Consider the following 18,964-nt stretch of genomic DNA (forward strand, 5'->3'; position numbering starts at 1 on the left):
CAGGAATTTAGCGTCTACGATATCTAGGTCATGATATTTAATTGTTCTACTTTTATTGCTAATTGAAAATAAGTAATTTAATACACCAATGACTTTGATAACTCAATTATTTCTCTTTTTAACAAATAAAATCCAATTTAAAATGCTACACACTGACACTATATTTAATTTTATCTTCCCAAATTTCGTCAAAATTTGACATGCCTATTCCAAATTTCTCCGTAGTGCCTAATAGTCCGTAACAGTACTCCTAATTACAGGTCCCAATTAGTGGTTAGAAGTGTGGCCAATCTTGTGGCAGTGGTCGTGTGCTTCCGTGCATTGGGGTCAAAGGCATCAGGGCTGCTGAGCGTGGCCCGCTTGAACCATTTCTAGTTGCGCTCGGTCGTAGGCAGGACGCTTTGCTACCGTACGCGCTGAAATCTCGTTCATTCGTCGCGCTTTCTGCGGGAAAACTTACGTGAAGGTGCGTTAGACCGACCTTTTAGACTCCCAAGTGACTTGTTTACTGTTCTGTGTAGTTTAGTGCAGGTGTAAGGGTTTTGTGAATTGTTTTTTTTGTTAATATTTAGTTTTTCGTGAGTGTTGTTTAGCATTTGAATTTTGTTACTGTGAATTGGTATGTTAAATTTTTTTGTAGTTTTTTTTATTCATTGTTTTACTTTGTAGAATCTTTAATCTTTTTTTATTTTTCTTTGTAATTCAGTATATTTCATTTATTTAAATTATTTTTCTGTTGATTATGTATTGTATGTATTTTTAATAATAATTGTAGTACCTCTTTGTCATCGCAAATGACTAAAACAAATAAAAATGCAATGACAAAGTGATGTAACGAGCGATAACGTTGTAATTGGGACATCCTCGTGGCGGTTCATTACCGCGATCATTATCGGTTATTGATGGCTATTTTCACACTCTCCTCGTGGTAAAAATACATCCACCGAGCCACCGCTCACTGACCTGAAATGAGCTCAATATAATACTCAAATTAAGGTGGCAATTAAACTTGTCGGTACACCACTGCACCGCACAGAGTGTACAGGCTCCTGGCCCCGCGGTCACACGGCCGATAAATTAACTGGATTATACACTGTATAGGCACCGACAATGGCCGCATTTTAAATCAGTTGCGTTCAGCGGCGGCGGGTCAATTTCAGAGCTAATGAAAGCTTTATTTTCACAATCAACACACAGTTGTTTGAGCGCGTCCAATCACCCGTCACGTTGTCCAACTTTCAAACGCCAGTGACCAGCGCTCATGTATAAATTCCATATGATTAATGGCGGTTACATTTGAGTGCAGGAGATTGGCCTACCGCCACTGAGGAAGCAAGTAAACACGGCTATTTGCACGAGTGTGATCTTGGCCAGATCTTGACCTATTAACACGTAGTGGATGTCAGCGTGTCGCTCCGTGTATTTATAGATTGGGGCGCACGAGCTTTTTGTTTGGTGTTCGCGCGCAATCGTGGTGTGGCCGAAGTGCGGGCGCGTCGCGTGGGCCATGGAAGATGTCCTCTAGAGGAATCAGACGGAAGAAGTCGTCGCTGGCCGAAGTCAAAGTCGCCGTCATCGGCGCGCCCTCTGTCGGGAAAAGCGGTACGTCACCACGCACTATTTTATATTGCAAGTGTTTTATATTACTGTGTCCACTACTTTACACTGTGCTCCCAAAGTTTCAAAGCGAAGTTTTATAAGAGTTATAAGCCGCGATAAATGTGTGTTCGTACTTGTGAGTGATTCACACGTGTGTATTTTGGTTTATATAAAAATAATCGTATAATGCGTAGGTATGACATTGGTGGCTAACACCATCGCATCGTGTAGAACAACATCGATGGACTAAGAGTGTTTTTTGTCTCAAGGCTCAGAATATTTTCAGATCGTAAACGTTACCAATAAAGCGAGCGGAATCGATGAGTAATAAAATGGTGGAATTTATCATTGAAGCATATGATACAAGGTGGCTGCTGAAGATCCGTGCTGAACGCATAAAGCTGTTCTCGCGTGAAATATTTGGTCATTGCATCATAATGTAAATACATCGCCAAACGTAATTTATATAATCATTCTACTATTTGTGTTGGACTAGCTGGCGCCCATAACATCGTGCACGTGTCCAGAACAAAAACTCTTGCTTTTTGTACATTTTTTCTGGACCATACAATAAGATAATAATTATCTTAGTTATAATCTTGAGCTGTGCGTTACTTATCACTAAAATATTATTTTACAAAAAACTAATTTACTCACAAATAATATGTATATTTAATTGAATATTATCAGCTTAGTGCTAATTTCGAGTTAAAAAACCGGGTTACGAGTCATGCTGCATTTTTTGATATTTTATTATGCACCTGTTTATGCTTTCGTAAAATGCGAGAGCATTCATTTGAATTATTTAGTACATTATTGAAACAAATTAATATATTTGCTTGTACTGTAAAAGTACAGCATCTCTTCAAATCTTATTAATTAATGTTTGGTAACGTCAGTAGTATAGATAGTTTCAACATTTCGTTTTTAATAGATTCACTAAAATGAACAAAACACTTAACTTAATGGTACATTATAATATAAAATTTCACGATACAATCAATTATGTTTGTTCTTTTTAAAGTGAATAGAACATGCTAGCTACGTAGAGCTCATAAATAGACTATTTTCTATGGTTACTTTTCTGTCTGCCCCTTAAAAATAAGGCCTAAAAGTATGTATTAGATATCTCAATATCCCAGGTATTTTAACATAATTTACAATGTTTTAAATATTTACGTAAACACTCGTATGTTTTATCATAATGTGTGAATCACGGGGCGTCTGCAGACCTGCTGTTGTTCGTAATAACTCATCTTAATTGACCGGATTTAACGGTGAACGCTAATGAAAACTTCATGTGTTTTATATACTAAATATATAAACAAAAACTATAACATACGAAAATTGTTCTTTTAGTAAGATACTTTAGTAAGTTTGCGTAGTAACGTGAGATTTTTTAATACTAGGTTCTGTCTAAAATTATAACCTCACAAAACTTAAAAATCTTTTTTCCGGTATTCGCAGATTTTAAATCTGTCGCTTTATTTCTAAAAAATAGGGACAGTATTTCAAAAATGCAAGACAAATAAGGAACAATCCAATACATCAATATCAATCACTATAAGCAACAAAAAAATCACATTGCCATTTCAAATAATAGACAGTTTTAATAGTAATAAATTAAACAAACAGCACTTTCTTTATTTATTTATTTTTTTCTTCAATAAAAACAAGACAAATACTTTCTACCTTTAAACATTCATCTTTAAACAAAACTATAAATAAGCAACAGTTGTAACTAAAACTCAACAGACGTTTCATAAACATAACTCAGTTAGATATTAATGACAGAAGTTCGCTGCTCACCTACTCCCGAAGCACCTCACTCGCCCCACTAGTTAGATAAAGTGGCTGCCGGAGTGCCCAGCCACTGCAGTTTAATTTAAACTAAACTATCTTACATTTTTACTGGTTAATTACTTTTTATTTGTACGCCTGTGGCACTTGAATGTGTAGCAGAGAGGTGTACAATTTTTATCCACATGAGTTGCGAGAATATAGCCGTATACAGGGTACGTTCCAAACTCAGGGCTACTATAAATAAAATTTAACCCATTGTTTTTTCCTCTGCTGGACAAGGGTCTCCTCTCAGAATGAGAGAGCCAACCTTTAATATTATGCCTAGAGATTTTTACCATCAATTTTAATATATGTATATAAGCCTAGTATAGCCTTTCTTACAACTATGTTGGAGTCGGCTTTCAGATTTAATAATTTGATTATGGGTTATGCAAATTTGATAAACCTAATACCGCTTTGTCTGGCTCCGGAATCGAATCCAAAACCCAATAGTAGCAACTACCTATCCTTACAAGACACTGACGTCTATTCGAGTGTTGAGGTAGTTACTTCTACTGAATAGTCAATATTAGTTCGGTCCCATTTTACAACTGAAACTTTGTACAAACTTCATGAAAGAAAAATACCTGTTACGTTTGGTTTTAGTTGAAGCTACTGTTCTGCAGTAATTTTTTACTAGTATTTCAGTGGGTCGTTATCAAAGTTTTTCCGTGAGAGGCTTGTCTGTTCATATTTTGACAGGGTTTATTATTTGGATTGTGCCTCTTCATCATGTAGTGCAATCATATTCATTTAAGACTCGTTTTAGTAGCAGACCCCAATTTAAATTTGGCTAAGAAATATTAATTGTAAATAAAATCACCTATTTATTTATCCGAAGCTATATGTCTTTTAAGAGTAACAGATTTTTCAGATTAATAGTTAATTTATAGACTTTATTTTAATGATTTTCGTGGCTAAATCTGTTTCAGAATTTTACCTAAAATACTGCTAAATCAAAGAAATTATTAGGAACGGTTCAAATATTACTAATTAGCTATCCATTCTCCGATGAACGATGGTATATCCCACTGCTAAATACCCAACCATCAAGCGATCCATCAATCGTTGCCGATTACCTTTGCGTTTGCAGTCATAGCAATTTCAGTAGTTCAATACAGCTGAGTTTAGAATTCATAGTACATCGAATATTCCTTCAAATCAGATCGGTAGTGAACGGAAACTTTCTGTACAATATCCACGACCAGTTGTGTGCTAGAACTTGACGTTTGGATGTCAGCACTCAAGCAGAGTCGATAGAAATGTGGAATATTTATTAGATAGTAGTTTGAAGTGCTTCGTACATGCAACTACAGACATCGTTAAAAGCAAATATGTGATGGAATATATTATTGTTACGATTTTCATAGCGAATATTTTCAGGTCTTTCTTTTTTTTTATCTCTTATTTTTGTGCAGCTACATACTGGAAATCATACATATCGTTCAATATTAATGATTGCCTTTTAAAACCGATGCAATTAGTTCGAAACGTAGGGTAAACCAATAAGGTATCCTGAACTTTAATTTTAAATCACGTTTAAGACCCGTTGCATTTTAATATTATGTTTAGTGATGCTTCAAGGCACTTGTAGGAGTCAAAAAACCTTAAAACTCAACCGAATTTTCCGCATTCACCAAAAACTCGTGTAAATGTAAACGCCAGTTGATTACTGATGATTTTGCCAAAGTATTAGGATATTAATAGTTGGTTTAACCGTCTTATAAACACGGTGTAGATCGTGTGACCGCTGATGTGACCGGTAGCTAACACTCCGCGACTTCGTCCGCCACCTGAATTTTCCCATGGGAATGCGCTATTTTCCCGGGGTAAAAAGTAGCCTATGTCCTTTTTCGGGTATCAAAATATCTCCATACCAAATTTCATGCAATTTTTTTCAGTAGTTTAGGCGTGTTTGAGTAACAGACAGACAGACAGACAGAGTTACTTTCACATTTATAATATAAGTATGGATAGTATGGATGTTGATGATCGGCCGTGCGACCGCTGATGTGACCGGTAGCGAACACTAGCCGTGGAATGTTCACGTTTGAAGCCGAATTCCCGCGGCTTGACCCGTTTCATGAAATGATACATTTAGCACTTAAACACTATATGTGGATGCTTTTAGATGAAATTGTTAACAGTGGGAATCACTGAGGCTGTTAATGAATGCAAATATGTTTGTAAATATTTTTATATTATTGCTAGATGTCTGAAATTATTTCAGATTATTAGTAAAAGCCGTAAAAGGCGTATTCTCGACAAATAATATTTTTTAGAAAATAAATGTACGGATAGAATTAAAAATTAACTTCAATTTGAATAATAAATTAAAATAAGGTTGGAGATAAATAATCATGTGTGAATTTAGAATATTAAAAAAAATCTGCCAGCGTCTTGCTATTTAATAGTAAGTAAGTAAGAGTAAAACGATTTAAATATTTAATCCTATGTTAATATGGGTTATCCACTATCTGTGTATAAAATATAACTATTATCCGAAACCGTATTATATTACAATTAATAATATCCGAAACCAGACATTTACGATTTCATTAAGGATTTTAAACCCTCGCGACTTGTATAATGCAACCGGTCTGAAACGCGATAGAAATGAAAGGTTAGGATACCTTATTTGTTTACCCGTTGTTTCGGTTTCGTAGGAGCAGCATTACTTGCCTATTATAAGCTTGTTATGAGTTGTTATGGAAGGAGAGACGCATGACCGCTAATGTGACTGCCGCGGCGCTTTACGACTCTCACGGGAATGTGGCTTCTCTAATTGTGACGTTTATTGCAACTGTTTGTGGTGAAAACGTCGTATTGTCTGAAATACTGTAGCTTTCATAAAGTGAGTTATTATGGAGGTTCAGGTTTCTGTACACGCTGAAAGAATAGCTATTTCTATTGGCTCCTATCTTGAAAATTGAAGTCGATCAAAGAGCCTTTGAGTTTCCGAAACCCTTTCATTTAATAAATATTGTAGTTTTCCATGAAACCCCTGAAAACACACATCCGCTGTATTACTTTGCTGATTCATTCCATTTATTTTCTCATAAAAGTAAGTTATTTAATTTGAACAACCAATACACATTTATGTGAAACTAAGAGCTACAGCTCAAGAAACGCTGTGTCACAGCACTGTCTTTTAGGTGCCCTCAAGAATACAATTCTTGTCTTCGCTACAAATCCGGTTTGATTGCCATACCTTAAAACGATCTAACAAACTTTTAAACTACATGATTATTCATTAACCCTTCAATTATCTGCCATTTTCTCCATCCTCATTCATATTAGCCTTAATCTGTAGATTAACGCCCGATAAAACTTAATCGTACGAGAGCGCCCTGAAAACCTAATAGCAGTAACCTGATTGAAGCGGCCGAAGTCGCGGGGCACGCTCACTCATCAATATTCATACACAGCCCATGTTTCTCATTACAACTTGACAACTTACGTAGTATTGGAAACTTCTGTCAAGTATCGATTTCGCCAAAAGAGTTTATACATTGGGTGAATTTTACACAAACAAAGAGCAGCTTTTTTATTGTGAAAAGATTTATTTTTGACAGATAAGACTTCTGTTGACAACAAACTAGCTGTCAAAATGTTTTTGCATGAAAATCTGCCCAGCACCTTCAGCCGGCGTAAGAACTATTATATTTTTTTGCACTAGATATATCATATTCTTGGAATATCTAGTGCAAATGTGAATCAACATCAGAAAAGTGTATCAACTTCAAATATTCTTTATCTTATCTTCATATAAGCTTAAAAAATCATTTAAAAAGTGAAACAGATAAGTCCGTAACCCGTAATTTAGTAGAATGAGAGTTCAGAACTTATAATTACTGTAGAAGTAAATACAGTAAATCGTGACATAAAAACCACAAACTATTTCAATTTCCAGATTTAGAAAAACGAAAAAAATATTTAAATGCAGCAAAAAAGCAAGTTTCAATCTAGTAATTGGAGTTGACTGAATGTCCTTTTTCTCGGCGTTCAAAGCTTTTCAATCTTGGAGAGTAACATATAGAATTTTAAAGATAAGGACGAATTTATTCATCGCCTTGGTCCCAGACATTAGTTTAATTTTCAAGATTTCAATTTATAACTGCACGTTTGGCGCAGCGGTTTACGTGGTCTCGCCGCAAAAATTGTTAAGCGTGTGGTAGGTTCAAATCTCACCCGGGACAAATATTTGTGTGATGAGCACGAGTATCTGTTTTTAGCCTGGTTTTTAATTATTCTATATAAGTATGTTTTCAGAAGTATAAATATTAGTATGTTTACCAGTTGTTTGGTTACCATAGTACAAGCCCTGCTTAGTTTGGAATCAAATGACCGTGTGTGAGTTGTTCAATGATATTTATTAGTTTTTTTTTATTATCAGCAATTCGGTCAACCCCTTTAGTGTAGCGCGAATGTATAATGATATGTTACGAGTGGGTTCACGGTGCTATGTGTGGGGTTCGAACCACCGCGCTATCGATCGAAAGTGTCACACTAATTGCACTATCTATTTGTTTTAGACGCATTTCGCAGTTTTATAACTTTTGTTGTAGGCGATGAATATTTAAGTTTATTTTGGATTTTAGCAAAATTGTAGTTTATAGGTGTGTAATAAAACGAAGTTTAAGTTGTTACGAAATGAGCTTAATTTCAGGCTCGAAACGTATTAATTTCTACAAGAGTAATTAAAAGTATAGGTACATTGAAATAAATATACCTCCAGTCCTACACATTTGTAAAAAAAATACAAAACAAAGAATATTATGGTACGTACAATCGTTTTTTACAAAATAAAATTGCTAATGTGTTCACAAGTAAAGTTTCCAATAAATAATGTCCCGAAAAATTCGTATTTCTAGCACAAAATCATCTTCAACAAACACAATGATAGTAAAACTGACTTGTACAGTAATTATTTGTTCAGAACTCTGATACTACTAAATTATTCCGTAGCCAGATACTTTACAAACTCTAATAACTGACCGAAGTTCTAACAAACTTGAAACAATTGTGGATCATAAAGTTAGTAGGAGGTTTCCTCTGACGTCATATTACACATTGCTTTATTCATGTTCTTGGTAAAGGCTGAGATAAAAAAGAAAATAATGAAAAGTCCCACTGCTGGGCAAAGGCCTCCCCGTAACATTATACAAATTCACCGGAAAGACGTATCCTAATACAGGCAGTCAAGGTTTGTGCCAAAATTTTGAGCAAAAGCTAATATTTTAAACCCTATGTGTTATTCTAATAGTTAAGCTAGAACGCTGTCAAATTTCATCAAAATCCTTCCTGCAATTTGCCGTGATTAACTAACACACACCGAACCAAACTTTCTCATTTATAATATTAGTCGTTATTCATTCAGCAATATCTAGGGGAGAGGTGCCATGAAAGGGACATTTATGTTGTGGAGCCTCTAATAAGTATATAAAATATTATTTTTATTAGGTTGGAGTTGAATGGGAAGCCTTCATTAATTAACTATTGAAATAAAATACAGTTATTATTAATTCTAGCTGTTGAGTCATTTATTTTTGCATTTTTCAAAAATGTGTGTTTTGTCCCTTTCATAAATGGCCTGTTTTGAAAGGGACATGATCATTTATGAAAGGGACAGTACAAAATATCTAAAATAATCAGGTCAAATTAAGTAAAAAACAAACATAATAAAGGAACCACCACTACAATAGATAATTTTAAGAAAGTTTACGATCAGATTTTAAAGTAAGGGAATTGTTATGTCTAGTCTTACTATTTTTATTATTAGAACATATCAAGTTATTATATAACATGTAATTGAAATAGAGATCAATACCTAGGTACATTACATAGTTTCATAAACATCTTAAACACTAATTAACTGTCTTCTTTAACTTTGGTTAGGTATTATCTGAAAAATATTTTTAGTGACAAATTGAAAATGCCTTTAATGCCACAGGTTTCGTGTGCCCATTTGGTGCATATCATTCACTGCCTTCAATTTATTTGGCATCAACACCCGGGTTCTCTTTTTTGGTGACATTTTATCTGCAATGATAAATAATAATTGATCACAGTTATATAAGCAGTCATGAAAGGGACGTCCCGTTCATAACCGTTCGTTGTGTCCCTTTCATAAATATCATACCCAAAATGAAAACATAACCACAAAATCTACAATTGTAAATAAAAGTGTACTTACCTTTTGTTTTAATATTCGTGTACGACTAGGAGATACTAATCCTATGAAAAATAATAAATAATCAATTCACATCACTTGAAAAAACGTTTTACAAAAATAGCTAAAAAAATACTTTTCTACCGTAATACGAACACTCACACGCGGTGGCCACCTTTGAAGTGACAGAAGCATGAAGTTAGGTGCGATCGAATGTCCGTTGGTGCTGCCATACAACAACAATAATGTTGATCTGAATCGGTTTTTATTTTAGCTGTAATTTGAAATGTCCCTTTCAATACGTGTCCCTTTCATGGCACTTCTCCCCTACGTGATTGACTTACAAATGGTCATTCACATTGACTATCAGCTTGGATAACTAACAAACGGTCACTCAATTGTTAGCAAGTTGCTCACATTCTAGCCGAGAATTTCCTCCACTTTGTCAAGAGCTCTCAATGAAACTGCCTGAAGCTGTTTGAAGTCCGATGGCCCGTACTTTTTCGAACTAGTCCGAAGTAGGACGGTATAATAGGAGAGGCGAAGTACGTAGTGTTTGTTTGTTTGTCGTATGGTTAGTGGTCAACCTAGTGTCAAAGTTGTTCAAGCCGCCCGTGAGGCCTTTGGCTTAACGACTGTTATCTTAGTAGACAACAACCGGGACTGACTATTAACGTGCCCTCCGAAGCACGGAGACGTTCAAGTACCACTATGCGGTCACCCATCTATGGGATATATTATGGGTTGCTTAACCCACAGATCGTTTACCGACCGGTGAGCGCACCGGGCTTTGGCCGCCTCTACAGTCCGACGCAGGACAGTACAATAGGAGAGGCGAAGTACGTATAGTGGAATGCAATAAATGTGTATTGAAAGCCGCGTCCAGCAGTGGGTCAGTTATGTGGGCCTTTATTTTAGAGACCGCATTGTCTGTGCTACAATACACTTCAGCGCTGGCCTTGTGGACTAAAATGCTGCGTGAACTGTTTGGCTTTTAAAAACTAGATCAATTGAATTTCTATGCGTCTATAGGTTATTGAGTTGTAGATATTCCAGTGTTATCATGCGTTGTTGATAATCGTTTAGTATTGTCGCTACTTATTTTTAATTATTGGTAATACTTTGTGCCTATCTACGCGTACCATTGACTTTCAGAGCAACACATTCCAAACACGCGTTTTCTATTCGAAAACAGGAAATTGAGTATTTGAAGAGGTTTTCCCTTCGATTTTGGTGACACAGTGTCTATCAATATTGGATCTAAAATTAGTAATTAGCTTCATTTTTACATGAAAAGTCACTATTGAAATTATCATAAACTAAACTTAAAATATAGAACCGACTCTACGTTCAAGAGTTTTAACATAATATATATGATTATTCATTCAAATAAAATTCCAATAAAATTCCCCTATAACCAAAGCTAATGAAATCTGCCGTACTCAACATATATAGATATGATTTTCTGACTAAATATAGGTAAATGCAAGCATACCACATTCAATAATATTTGCGGCCTGGCGATTGTATTGCACAGCGAATGTTACTTATGTTAGATAATATAGTCCAACAACTCAGTAGAAGATAAATAGCCGCGTGAATCGATCTCTCAGGTTAAGCTACGCTTGCTAAGGTTAGTCAATGGATGGGTCACCATATTATACATACCAAGTTCCTCCATGTTTCGGAAGGCACGTTAAATTGCCCGTTCAACGTTAAAGCTGTCATTTCGAAGATCTTTGTCAGTCGCTACCAGTAGTCAGAAGCTTGAAAGTCTAACAACCAGTCTTACCGAGGAGTATCGTGTTATTAAATTGGGTTGTGGAGGTGTGATGCGCAGTCGCTCCTTGTAAAATACTGGTATTCAGCTGCATTCAGTGAGACAGGAAGCTGACTCCAACATATTCGGAAGAAAGGCTAGGCTGATGATGTACTTAGTAAAAAGACTTTGTACAATTCTTTGTATTTTCCAAAAGAATTGCTGTATCAAACGGGCCACTGTCGTCATCGTGTTCAAAATTCTGAATGTTTTCTTTTTCTAGCCACAAGCTTTGCATACTAGGCTTTCTACTGAGTTGTTGTACTATAATTAATTGTCCCTAATTGTAGTGTAACGCTTCATCGCTATCCAATTATTTTGTACCGCAGTCGTTTCAAGTAGTTGTTTGCTGTGGTACTGAAATTTTGTTTATGCAACTAGTGAAATGTTGAATTGATAATAATTATTTATTCATAATGTGATATTTTTTACTATTTATGCGGGATAATAATATTAGATGAATCAGGCTTTTTAACGTCACGTCGGAAATGAATCGAATAAGCCCTTATTTTGTAAAAAAGGATCTGTGAACATTACTATTACTTGAGAACACATTTATTTTATGTTTCTACTTCTAGCTCATAGAGGAAGGAAAACGATTTGTTTAGTTTTTCTCAACGAAGGACTCACGGACTTATGACTAACAAAATCAACATTACTTGATATTCAACATGTTCTGGAAAATTAGTTTCTACAGCGCCCGCGAGAGGAGCTGTAGCGCAATTCTATATAGTCTGTGCTGTCGAGTATCGAGAGTTTGGCATTTAAAATGTACTGCCAAAATAGTTGCCACGGATCCCGGTAGAGGCGCTAAACAGATTTTCGCATAAAATTTTTCGATAGCTAGCCGGTTGTCGGTAGTCGATAGTAGAAGAGAATAGAGCTACTGAATAAGGCTTTTATGCAAAATTCCTCGATAGCTAGTCGGTGGTCGTAAGTCGAAAGTTGTAGAAAATCGCTTTACTTGTCAAATACACTATACAAAAACATAGTAGTTGGGCTTAACCTCCTTCAGGTAATATTGATTATCTTCTAATAAGGCAGATTTCCTCTCACTCCGCAGTGTAACGTGATTAGCACGATATTAATTCCCAATGCGATTACGCTGAAGTGCAGTGAGCAAGTGAGCGCAAAGCCAGGCGGAGTGATGTTTGATATCTATTGAATGCGCTAATAAGCACGCGATGAATGCTGCTACTAATAATAGAACTCTAGATTATTAGCTATTAGCATTTATACAGATTTCAGATTTAATTAATATAAAGTTTTAGCTTGATATTATGTATTAAGTAAAGTATAAAAAAGTTCTGGCGGCCTTTATCGTGTAAGGTGGTCGCCACGCTACTACTAGTGAGGCGAGAGGTCGTGCGTTCGATTATTTAGGATCAAATATTTATGGGATCAACAAGTAATGTTTTCCAGTCGTCGTACTTTGTGTCCGCCGTTGTTTGTATATTCTTAAAAGTCCCCGCGACACAAGAACAATTCTTAGTGCGGGAGATGTAAAAAAGACGCCTTGGTTAAGTAATTATACAGTGTTTTGTCTTGTGAACTTAAAACAGTGTATTTTTTTTCAAAAATTAAGTCTCTGTGTAACTAATCAGGGCGTTCCCGACGTTTATAAGTAAGGCAGTTTATATCAAACCACAGCCATACAATATTATACATACATACCGAAGTATAATTCCAGCAAAAAAAGAGGCCCAAAAGCATTCCAGTGGGCGTTTTAACGACAAGGGATTTAGCGGGTTGGGCCCAAAACTCGCCGCGACCTATACATGTATACACAGCCTTACGATTACAAGACGCTCGTTGGATTGCCTTTTCACATCAAAATGACGCCCCCGGCCGTAGGCCGGAACGCCTACTGACACAGTTTTGTGTGACGAAATTTTTGACGAGAATTGGTCAGGTTTTGATATAAGGATAGGTGTGAAAGCTGGTCTTTTAGTTAGATGAATGTTGCTTGAATTTTTAATAACGATTCCTACATTTAAAACTAAACTTGTGTTTTTCACAAACATGCATACAATTTACAGTCAGATCAAAAACCAATACTTGTGATACACACTAAGATTTGACGGATTTCAATCCATAGCCCTCACCCAGCATAATGACTACGCGATCTTAACTAACGCGCCATAGAAGCCGTCCCGTCGGAATCTGACTTAATATCACAATGCTAGGGAGTTGGTCTGTAGAGCTATAGGTGAAAGAACTGATCCATCTTAGTAAACAAATATTACTTCAAACACATTGTTGACTTATTTCTTGATGCTTGTAGAATAACATATTTTTGGTATAAAAAAATATCTCGGAAGACTGTCAACCCGAAATTGAAGTAGGAATAAAGCCTTACTTAAGTCGTTCACTCTCACCAAGTGCGAATTGTGGACTTCACATACCTTCAAGATTAAATTAACGATAATAACAAATTTATATCTTAATATTTTATTAAAATAATACAATGTTTTGACACACCACGTGCGGTGTGCTCAAGGCCTAAAATCTAAAGTAAACAAAGTAAGTGGCTCTTGACAATGAGAGTGACGATTCGCAAACGATCACACTTGGCCGTCTCCCAGAATGTTCGCGTATTTACATGCTTGTACTTGCTCGAATTCCGATGGAGTGTGGTGATAACATAGGATGCGAAGAATGAAAAGAAATAAATATATTCTTTGGACATCTCAAACGGTCATGTGTAGCGCGGTTTTCTTCAGTCACACCATCGACTATCGAGAGATTGACATTTAAAATGTACTTCAAAAATAAAATGTTATGGTGACATTTTCATACATAATTTGTCGTTTTTTAGTCAATTTTTGATACTCAATAGTTGTAGGAAATCGCCTTTACGATCAGTTTTTTTGCAACATTTTAAGATGGAAGATATCAGTCGAAAACTGCCAAACTGCCTGCCTAGTGCATGGAGTCCGAACTAAGCAGAGCTTGTACTACTGTCACCAAACTACACATAAACATAAAATCACGCCTTTTTCCCATAAGGTTTACCAGAGAACATCACTTAATACAATCGTTATAAACTTCCCTTGCTTCATTCACATCCATCCATCTTGTCATATAGGACTGCCGGTTACAAAACTACTGCGAAACATACTTACTGTTCTAACTATTTAACTAACAAACATCTATCATATCCGGGATCATAATAGCTTGCAGTATGTTCATAAATAGTTTGCGTAGTAACACTGTTTCAGTAGATAATTAATGCCGAACAATCTGTCAACTGTGATCTAAATATACACTGACACGATGCTCCAGTTTTGTTAACAATAGCTTTATGTTCATACTACGATGGTTAAATGGATGAGCGTTTATGTAAAAGACTTTTATTTTATTTTTAAGTTAAAGTATAGTAACCTAGCTTCTATTTATTTAAAGAGGTCCAACAGCTTATTCTTGCTTGATAATATTATTAAGTTACAGACAGCCAATTACAGGTTCTCCCTTTCTTCCAACTATGTTGGAGTCGGCTTCGAGTCTAACCAGATACAGCTGAATATCAGTGTTTTACATGGAGCCTATCAGACATCTGCAACCCAGTTACGTGGGTTATAAAACGATATCTGTCGGTAAGACTGGTTGTCAGACTTTCAAGCTTTTGACTACTGGTAACGAATATCAAAGACCTTTGAAAATGACAGCCGGGATCGACAAGCTAGCAGAGAGTCTTTGTAGCGAGGGTAACGGGCTATACAGCTGACGGTGACTTCTTTGATACTGGCAAATAAATGAAATAAATGATTTGAATTTGACAAACATCATTCCTAATCTTGTTTCTTACATACAAAAACCTTCTCCGAACATCACAAAAATTAAGTAAGTCTTTAAAAGTGACCGAATCATGCGACTAACGGGCGACACGCGTAGACAACGAACAAAAGGCACTATTTTAAACTATATAACCTCACAATCGCTATTGTGTAGTTGTCAGTGTGTAATAGACGTAATGGGAAAGCCTGTCAACCAGAATATTACACGAGTTAGCACTCAGCCACTGATTGCGTAGACTAGATCTTGGCAGGTAGATCAAATTACTAATAGTGTGTGTCAACAAACCTATTTGACACTTGGTTGTCAAGTAAAAGAAAAAATAAAAATTTTCAAAGAATAGCTTCAGATGAAAATTAACACCATGAAATAAAAATGGTCAATAAATCATCAATATTTACAAAGTCTAATCTACTAAGCAATTTTTTGGATATCTAATAGAAAATGATAGATGGATGTTCCGGAAGCAACGACCAGTCGAGGGGACTGAAAAATTCTGTGTCAGAAGCAAGAAGGCTTGGTGTCCTGCTGCTGACACAGAAACAGGCTAAATATAAAAAAAAATAGGAGGAGCTATAAAGATTACCTATTACTTAGGTTAGCTTGTCAATTGACTGACTAATTTGAATTCCGCTGGAATCATCTATTCTCTGTACCTTCACCAACTTACTTTCTCCCTAGATAAATAAATAAATAAAATAAATTTAACCCATTACTGTCCCACTGCTGGGCAAGGGTCTCCTCCCGTAATGAGGGGAGGGATTAGACCTGAGTCCACCACGCTGGCCAAGTGCGGGTTGGGGACTTTGCATGCCCTCAATAATACGAAATAATAAATAAATTAATAATAATAATAATAAATGTGTGAATATTTCAATTAACAATATATGACAGAACATAATATAAAATCGTTAATGAACTGTCAAAGTGATCCTCTTGAATCAGGCCAGCGATAACTTCATTAAAAATATTTAAAGCTGCGGCTTTATCATTTTAATTTGATTTAAAGCGCGAGTTTATGAATGTTGATTAATCCCTTTATTCTGGTAACACTAGTTACTGCCTGTAGTTTTACTCGCAAAACGTTTTCGGTCGCAATTTTAAAAAGCAAATAATTATTAAGCTTAAAAAACTAAGCAGTGTTATGAAAACCAATGTTAGTAAACTTTTTAACTACTTACTTTAACTTAATGCCAGAAAAGTTTTTTTTTATTTGACTGTTTTCAGTTCGAATCTTTCTACATCAACACTAATTCATAATAACTACAGACTTTCATGAAATTTAGAATAAATAACACAATATTTTTTACTCCTTAGAAGCTTGCTCACACAGACGAATTCAGGGGCAGAAGATACTCGTACGGTACGGTACGGTACGGGGTTCTTGTCTCATAGGGATAGACGGCATCTATAACACTCACTTACTTAAGTCCCATACTTTTTTTGCTTCAAACACATTCATACATATATTACACCACGCATATACGAGCATGTATGATATAAAACGAAAGCATTTCTGCAGCCTTATATACTTATCTATAAATAGAACCACTGAAGCTTTTATTTCCTTCTTATATACTTGACGTCTAGAAATATTGAAGTAGAGTCAAGAATAATCTGATGGAGTAGTTTCTCAAAACTACGGGTACCTTCGTACCTCGGAACAATTCTAAGATACTGTCTAGTGTCTGAGTTAGTTAGTTCAAGAAGTGATATTCTAAACTATTGGAATTGGAACTTCAGTAGCTTGTTGATTAGTTATGTCTATCTACAGACAGTGGAGTAAAAACATAGACTTGGGCCCTCTAAACTACAAGACACAATAAAAAAATGGTTTGTTGATTAGGGCCGAAAGCCCCCTGAACTCTGGTCTGGCCCCGGTGCCGCTTCGCTATATCGTAACTACGTCACTGTTTGCAAAACACGTACGAGTATAACTAGTCGACAAGCGATTACTGTTACTATACCAATAGTTCAGTACAGCAACTGTTGGCGCGGATTGTATGGAGATGGGTCGTATTGAGTTGGAAACATGACGTCCATAATATATTACTTGATGTCAATCAGGGTAGAGGCTGTTTACCCCTTTTTTGTGGTTTGTAAAATGTAAAATGTGTATTTTGTACCCCATATAATTATATTTTTCCTCCTAAGATAATTCGTATGCTCTTTGGTGCGTATGAGTTAAAATTACAAATTGTACACAGTTGACCGGTTTCCTAAGTTAAATTAGGCATGAAAATAAATATGTAGACCTCAATATAAACGAACGACAAACATATTCTAGGCCACTAGTAGTTCAAAACATATATTTCCGTAGCTCCATATTTTGGTCAATTGCGTGGGACACCGAAAATGTAGGTCTACCTTACGTGCGATAAAATGATGAGCACTTATAACCTTGTGCCATTTTTCAGTCATTTTATATGAATATGAAGTGTACGAAATATGTATATTATTGGTACTTAAGGTGGATATAAATTGCTCTCTGCAATTCCCTCGGTGAGTGCTGAGCCCGGCTCGTGATCCTGCAGATTACTGGCTGGGCGCAAGGTAACCCAGTTTTGCGAATATTTCTGTCTGTAAATAAAATATTATTGAGTATAATTCTCGATATTATTTTTATTAATCTAGCTGCTGCTGCATTAAGAGAGCGAAAATGGGAAAATTTATCAAAGATCGTTCGTTCATTTCACCGTGATTACGAAAATGTCACGAACTTTCATAGTAATAAGAAAAACTTTTAACCCATTACTAACTCTCAGCTGGACAAGGGTCCCGAAATGAAGGAAGGGCCTTGAGTCCTCCACGCTGGTTAAATGCGAGTTGGGGACTTAGCATACCCTCAAGAATTAAGTAAGTATTTTTATAGACTTTTACACTTTGAAAAAGTGATAATCTTAAAGTATAAAACAGCTTTGGTCTACTTATACTAACTAGGATACATTATTTGCCTGTGGATGAATTCATCCTTTTTGGATTAATGATATCGTCAATACCAAAATCATAGCGTCCTCACACACTGTGTCAATAAAATTTAGTTATACTTGACTGAAATATGATGAAGTTTTTAATTTGATCGCTGCTATTGTACTTCAAATAACAAAAACACACTTACTCTTTGAATTCGTTGCACAACTAAGTCTATCACAGACAAAAACAACTGCAAAGTGTTGAACAAAGCAATTGCTTCCAAAAGCTTTACATTTAATATTAAATTCGCTTCACTATTTTTATTTTACAATTGTCTTTGTGCTTCTTTCCTCCTATAGTGTTTTAAAATGTCTATTAAAAGCTGTTCGTGGAAACTGTTCAGGTCACCGGAGGCTTTGTTCCCGGGGTGCACTGCCCGGAGTGTAAGCCAAGCCCGGGGTATAAGCCATGCCCGGGATAAGCCGGGCCCCGGGATGTGCTAGTTACTGTACCGTGATCTTTGACTTGAGTGACTTGTTGCTGCTAGCGTAAAGATGTACTCACTTAGCATAAGACTAATCTATAGTGTTGGCATGATGTGTATTTAGTATGTAGGTTATTTTAGGTTGTTGTAAAGTTGATAGATTGTTGAATTTTAGATATAATTTATAATTTTATAGGTACTTAATATTTTTGGAAAGAGTTTTATCTCTAAACATTTAATTTAATTCAAATTGATAGTTAGAAGCTTTGAAGATCATTGTTGCTAATTATTTTTGATGTGCAGATAAATGGTTTTAAAAAACTATTAAATAAGGCTGATG

General features: G+C 35.7%; 1 protein-coding gene across 2 annotated transcripts in view; it reads left to right on the forward strand.

Annotated features, from left to right (window-relative positions):
* The first annotated feature begins 379 nt into the window (after positions 1-379).
* The window catches only part of LOC142986481 (ras-related and estrogen-regulated growth inhibitor), a 53,322-nt gene continuing 34,737 nt past the window's right edge, over positions 380-18,964 (forward strand). The window contains exons 1-2 of one of the 2 annotated variants that reach the window (XM_076134999.1): positions 380-466; positions 1,430-1,602. In XM_076134999.1, the coding sequence (XP_075991114.1) occupies positions 1,515-1,602 (88 nt within the window). In that variant the 5' untranslated portion in view covers positions 380-466; positions 1,430-1,514. Of the gene's footprint in view, positions 620-1,429; positions 1,603-18,964 lie in introns of both variants that reach the window. The other variant, XM_076134998.1, reaches the window with a different exon arrangement.

This window comes from Anticarsia gemmatalis, chromosome Z, assembly GCF_050436995.1.
Source record: "Anticarsia gemmatalis isolate Benzon Research Colony breed Stoneville strain chromosome Z, ilAntGemm2 primary, whole genome shotgun sequence".
NCBI classification, from domain to species: domain Eukaryota; kingdom Metazoa; phylum Arthropoda; class Insecta; order Lepidoptera; family Erebidae; genus Anticarsia; species Anticarsia gemmatalis.